Source organism: Gekko japonicus, unplaced genomic scaffold, assembly GCF_001447785.1.
Source record: "Gekko japonicus isolate JY-2015 unplaced genomic scaffold, Gekko_japonicus_V1.1 scaffold1449, whole genome shotgun sequence".
NCBI lineage: Eukaryota > Metazoa > Chordata > Lepidosauria > Squamata > Gekkonidae > Gekko > Gekko japonicus.
The window spans coordinates 72,750-78,769 of NW_015173714.1; the positions used below are offsets into that span (position 1 = coordinate 72,750).

The 6,020-nt window shown below is 46.3% G+C and overlaps 1 protein-coding gene across 1 annotated transcript in view; it reads left to right on the forward strand.

Annotated features, from left to right (window-relative positions):
* LOC107120597 (mast cell protease 1A-like) overlaps nucleotides 1–4,997 on the forward strand; it is an 11,826-nt gene extending 6,829 nt beyond the window's left edge. The window contains exons 4-5 of the mRNA XM_015423327.1: nucleotides 1,819–2,070; nucleotides 4,590–4,997. Coding sequence (XP_015278813.1) covers nucleotides 1,819–2,070; nucleotides 4,590–4,730 — 393 coding nt within the window. The 3' untranslated portion in view covers nucleotides 4,731–4,997. The remainder of the gene's footprint in view (nucleotides 1–1,818; nucleotides 2,071–4,589) is intronic.
* The last annotated feature ends 1,023 nt before the right edge of the window (nucleotides 4,998–6,020 follow it).

The following is a 6,020-nucleotide window of genomic DNA, read 5'->3' on the forward strand; positions in this document are numbered from 1 at the left end:
TCGGCCATAGTGATCACTCGTTTGAAGTAGTCAGTCAGGAAATATGTCCTCATTTTGTTTTTCAAAACATGAGAACCTTAAAGTTCTAAAGTTCTAAAGTTCCAGTTAAGGTTGTTGCCAAATATGTCAATTATAACATGCTCAGGTGAGAGGTAAATTACCAAGCCACTCAGAATTTTACTTTCCCTTCACACGCACCCTCATGCCACAGTTCACACAGCCTACTAGGAGTCTGTCTTTGGGCCCTTGTAGGAGCCCCACACACTCAAGGAGCTATGTCAAGATAGCCAGTCCCCATGACAAAGAATAAATGGACGTAAGTCTGACATTAGAAACCACAACCTCCAAATACCAGTGGGGGACAGTGTTCCCTCTAAGCTGAGTTAGTGTGAGCTAGCTCACAGTTTTTTAGTCTCCAGCTCACACATTTTTGTTTTAGCTCAGGAAGAATGGCTCCAGAGCAAACTGATTTATGTAGTAGCCAAATCACTTGCTCACAACTTTAAGCCAGTAGCTCACAAAGTAGAATTTTTGCTCACAAGACTACACAGTTTAGAGGGAGCACTGGTGGCGTGGTGGGGGAACCTTTTAATCTTCCAGGACATTCATTTGCTGACCTAAGAATAGCAGATCTCTAACAAAGGAATTTCAGAGGGAGATTAGAAAGAGAGCCTGCTGAATTGCAACGGATAATGAAGCTCAAGACAATGCATCTTCCTGGACTGAATCAAGACCTAGGTTTCCTGTCTCATTACCAATGCTGATTTCTCCACACCTACTACCCCTCTGCATATCACACGTAATCCAATCATGCCTGATATTGTCATTCACCTGCTATTGTCATTCGGAATCCGAAACCGAGATAGAAGGACAGATCGACTCACATTCTACCTGTATCTGAAGAAGTGAGCAGTGACTCATGAAAGCTCGTCCACTGCCACAAATTCTGTTAGTCTTGAAGGTGCTACTGGACTCTTGCTGTTTCAAGGAAGCTATAAACACTCTACTATGTTCCACACAGGAACTCTCACTTGCTGTATATTTTTCTACCAGACTAACAACATCCTCAGACTTTCTCCCCAGAACCTTTCTCTCACTCCCCCTTTCCCCAGATCTCACTCAAACTGTCTCCTCAGCAGCCTCACAAACCCACCTTTTCTTTCCTTCTTCATCCAATCAGCATTCTCTCTCTCTCTTTGCACAACCAATCAGCACACACCTTTCTCTCTCTCTTTGTTTCTTAACCCTTGGACTCCAACTTTAGGAATAGAACCAAATATACACTCAACTTACAAAAACACGGAGTTGTTAATAAACATTTCGGAAGTCGATAATCATTACAGCCTGGTTTTCAGAGAGAAGAAAGAGAGATCGGAAGCGGGGTGCTTCTTTTGAAGGGGAAAGACAGGGCATATGTATTTTAAATGAAACAAGTCCGCGTCCCAGAAAGGGAGGGGGCTCTTTTTGTAGAAGGTACTCCTTTGCATATTAAGCGACACACCCCTAACGTAGCCAATCCTCCAAGAGCTTACAGTAGTCCCTGTAAGAAGAGCTCTGTAAGCTCTTGGAGGATTGGCTACATTAGGAGTGTGTGGCCTAATATGCAAAGGAGTTCCTGCTACAAAAAGAGCCATACACCCATAATGCTTCAGGGCAGACACACTTTCTCTGTTTCCCCTGCCAGGAGGACTAAAAACCTGCTTTCTAAAAATCAGACTTGGGCCCTACCCAAATCCACACTTCCTCGTGAGTTTCCAGATCCCTTGTGGGCTTCACAAGGAGCAGGGGACCATGACGCTTTCCCGCTTCTCTTCCCAGCTGACGTCCAAAGCCACCCTGAACAAATACGTCCAGACAGTGCCCTTGCCAAGGTCCAGCAGCGATCTCCCCGCAGGGGTGCCGTGCAGCATGTCGGGGTGGGGTCTGATCGATCGAGACCAGCTCACCGAAAAACTCTTTGAGACCAACATCACCATTGTCAGCCGCAAGAAATGCATGCGGTTTTACCCGGAGCTCAACGACGGAATGATCTGTGCCGGCAGCCACAACCAGATACGGGATACAAGCCAGGTCGGTGCTGGGGATGTCGCAGCTCTTGGGGTTCAGGGCATTAAAGAAACACAAAGGGTGTTGGATGTGGGAACTTAAGACGATTAAAATCAGGTCCATCAACTGGAACAAGGCAAATCTGGACTTGTGAGAACCTCCGTTCAGATGATAACAAACCGTTTCAAATGCCGGGGGGCAGCCCGCTCAGGGCGCCCCCGCTGAGCTTGAGAGTTGGGGGCCCGAGGCCTCTTCCTGATGCCCCACGAGGCTTTAAAAAATAATATCTATATAAAGGTAAAGGTTTCTCTTGCTCGATAGCCAGTCAAATCTGACTCTAGGGGCAGTGCTCATCTCCGTTTCCAAGCTGAAGAGCCAGCGCTGTCCGAAGACTTCTCTGCGGTCATGTGGCCAGCATGATTAGATGCTGAGGCGCACGGAATGCTGTTACCTTCCCACCGAAGCTGTACCTATTTATCTACTTGCAATGTCTTGCTTTCGACCTGCTAGGTTGGCAGGAGCTGGGGCCAGAGACGGGAGCTCACTCCGTCGTGCGGCACCCGGGTCTCGAACTGCCGAACTAAAGACCTTCTTGGTCTGCAGCTCAGCGTCTTAACCTCTGAGCCGCCGCAGCCCCATTAATTTCTATCTACCCACCCCAAATTTAAAACCCAGACATGAAATTTCAGATGTTGACATTTTCAGAGTTGACGTGTCTAAAAGGAGGGCTGCATTTTTGCAGAGTTTTCATTGGGAGCAGCAGGGCCAAGCGCAAGGGCACAGGAGGCTGGGGCGGAAGCCAGGCCCGGAAACTGCACTCGCCAGCTCCGGATTGGGGGGGGCGGGGGTGATGTAGCAAGCGGAGGTTGGGCTCCAGTTATGAGAACGGTGGATGCTTCAGAATCTTCCACTCGCTGTCTATCACAGCCAGCTTCCTAGTTTCTACACCACCCCCAGCACACCCAGAAGTTCCATCATACTGTGTGCTAATCGCAGGGCTCGATGTTTCGCATCCCTGTTCCCTTCAGTGCCAGCAAGGCACACGGTCCTCAGAACTCTTTAGGTATCTACCCACCCCAAATTTAAAACCCAGACATGAAATTTCAGATGTTGACATTTTCAGAGTTGATGTTTCTAAAAGGAGGGCTGCATTTTTGCAAAGTTTTCATTGGAAGCAGCAGGGCCAAGCGCAAGGGCACAGGAGGTTGGGACGGAGGCCAGGCCCGGAAACTGCATTCGCCAGCTCTGGATTGGGGGGTGGGGGTGATGTAGCAAGTGGAGGTTGGGCTCCAGTGATGAGAACAGCGGATGCTTCAGAATCTTCCACTCGCAGTCTATCACAGCCAGCTTCCTAGTTTCTACACCACCCCCAGCACACCCAGAAGTTCCATCATACTGTGTGCTAATCGCAGGGCTTGATGTTTCGCATCCTTGTTCCCTTCAGTGCCAGCAGGGCACACAGTCCCCAGAGCTCTTTAGGTGAGAACCACACCCTTCATGAGCAAGTTGAAAATCTGTGCCTGTCCTGGTGGGATTTTAATGCACGCTCGGCTCACTGCTGGTTTTGTCGGCAGCCGATCCACAAGCACTCGGCTCTGTTTGGGCACAGTTCTTCCGTGCGTCTGCCCTCCTTTTGTCTTTTTGCAGTTGTGGAGTCAATTGGCTTTCCTGCATCCTGATTTCCCTTGCACGTGTGTGCTTTGAGGGGGGGTTTCTGTTCCGCATGTACTTTGCTCTCTCTAGTGGTCGATTCGACATTACATCTAGTGGTACATTCGATATTACATTATTACATTAAGATTGTTCCACGTGGTCAGTCGTGTTGGTCTGAAGCAGTAGAACAAATTTGGAGTCCAGTGGCACCTTTAAGACCAACAAAGGTTTATTCAAGGTATGAGCTTTTGTGTGCAAGGCACACTTTTTCAAATACACTGGAATGGAAGTTCAGTTTACTTCCAACAATTAGAAAATACGCCTTTACACACTTATTCCCTATTTGGACATATTTATTGCTTTGGTGTCCTTTCCCCCCTTAATTAAATCAAAACAACTGTTGACCTTATAACCTTAGCCTGTTATTTTGTTTTGTTTTGCATAACTTAAAACATCTTCATCATGTTACATGTAAATCTGCTGTTCAGCCTGTCTATACATTTGAACTCCCATTCCACTGTATTTGAAAAAGTGCTTGTCAGTTTCTTTGCATCATGCATACATCTTTTATGCAGCTTACTAGAACAAGGTATATCGTTGATGTGCTTAATAATGCACATTGACAAAAAAGATTGTATTGTAAAAGGTGTACATTGTATGGATCCAGTCTGGTGAGAAGAAAAGGTGCATAATTGCATCTTTAATTGCATCTTTAAATGATTGCATCTTTAATTTTGTTGTACTATGTACAATGACAATAAAGTATATTATTATTATTATTATATTATTATTATAATTCATCATGGGAATGATTTATCCAACGGAGAAGGATAAATCAAAACTAGAATCTTTCAGGTCCAGTGCCATTCCTGTTCTCTGTCCTTCCACAGGGTGATTCCGGAGGTCCCATGGTGTGCCATGGTGTGGTGCAAGGAATCGTGTCCTTTGGCAATCACTTCCCTCCTGGAGTTTATACCCGAATTGCCAACTACCTTCCCTGGATCAAAGAAGTCATGGGATCTGACCTGTGAGAAGAAGCACTGTCTCTGCTGTTCACTCCAGTTCTTCTCTAAACTTCCTGTTCCCTTAGCAACATGTATGGCTTGCATTCTTCTGCTCTTCTTCCCCAACTGATGTAGCAAAAATGGTAGAAGTAAAAGAATTTTTGGGATTTGCGGTTATTTTCTTGGGTACCCCCATCCTCTTCTGCAGTACAAGCACTTTGCGAATCCTAAGGTTGTACCACTGGGAGGGTGGGGGAGAAATCGAATAAAGCAAACCAGTCAATCTCTAAAAGATGAGAAACGGTAGCCAATATGTCTGAATGTTTGGATTTTTCTATTTCCATGACTGTCGTGTTAATTTTGCCATCTCTGCAAAAACAAAACAAAAAAAGCCGTACATTCCCAGGTTTCTTTTAAAAAATGCACACCTTTGGACCAGGAGTCCCCAACATGGCGCCAGTGTTCCCTCTAAGCTGAGTTAGTGTGAGCTAGCTCACAGTTTTTTAGCCTCTGGCTCACACATTTTTGTCTTAGCCCAGGAAGGATGGCTCCAGAGCAAACTAATTTATGCAGTAGCCAAATCGCTTGCTCACAACTTTAATGCCAGGAGCTCACAAAGTAGAATTTTTGCTCACAAGACTCCACAGCTTAGAGGGAACATTGCATGGCGCCTGCAGAATGTTCTTAGAAAGTGGGTGGGGCCAGATGAAGCTTTTGCCCACGAGGCTCTTCATTGGCCACTGGCAACCTCATAGGCTGTGCCGTGGTAAATTACATGGCAGCAGTAGATGCCACCAAACAGCACAGGAATCTTCACTGTGTGACTGAAGACAAGCAGTGTGTAGGCCAGAAGTTACTATAAACAATATGTTCATCTTAAAAGGCGTCCTGTTCATCATCACTTCTGCCCAAAATTTTGACGAGTTACTAACTAGGGGAGCTATGTGTAACCCCACTCCCTGACACTTCGTGGTTGGTCCTGCCTCCAGAGGCAGCCGTTTTGTAGTTGGCTCCGTCTCGGCAGGCGGCCATGTCGCATTTGCAGGGCACCCACCACCACCCCATGTCCAAATCCCAAAGGCGCCTGCAGGCTCAAGAAGTTTGGAGACCCTTGCTCCAGACTGTCTGGATTTGCAGATAGCAGCAAAATGTAGAGTCAGGCTTCTGCCCGATTGTATTTATTTATTGATTGAAAAGTCTGCCTTTCTCCCAGGCAAGAGGGAACAGATTACATTTTATTGCATAAATGTAATATGTGACATGGAAAGAGGCCTCTTCTGCCTTTTCCTTGTGGAAGACAATGAGGGAAATCACAGC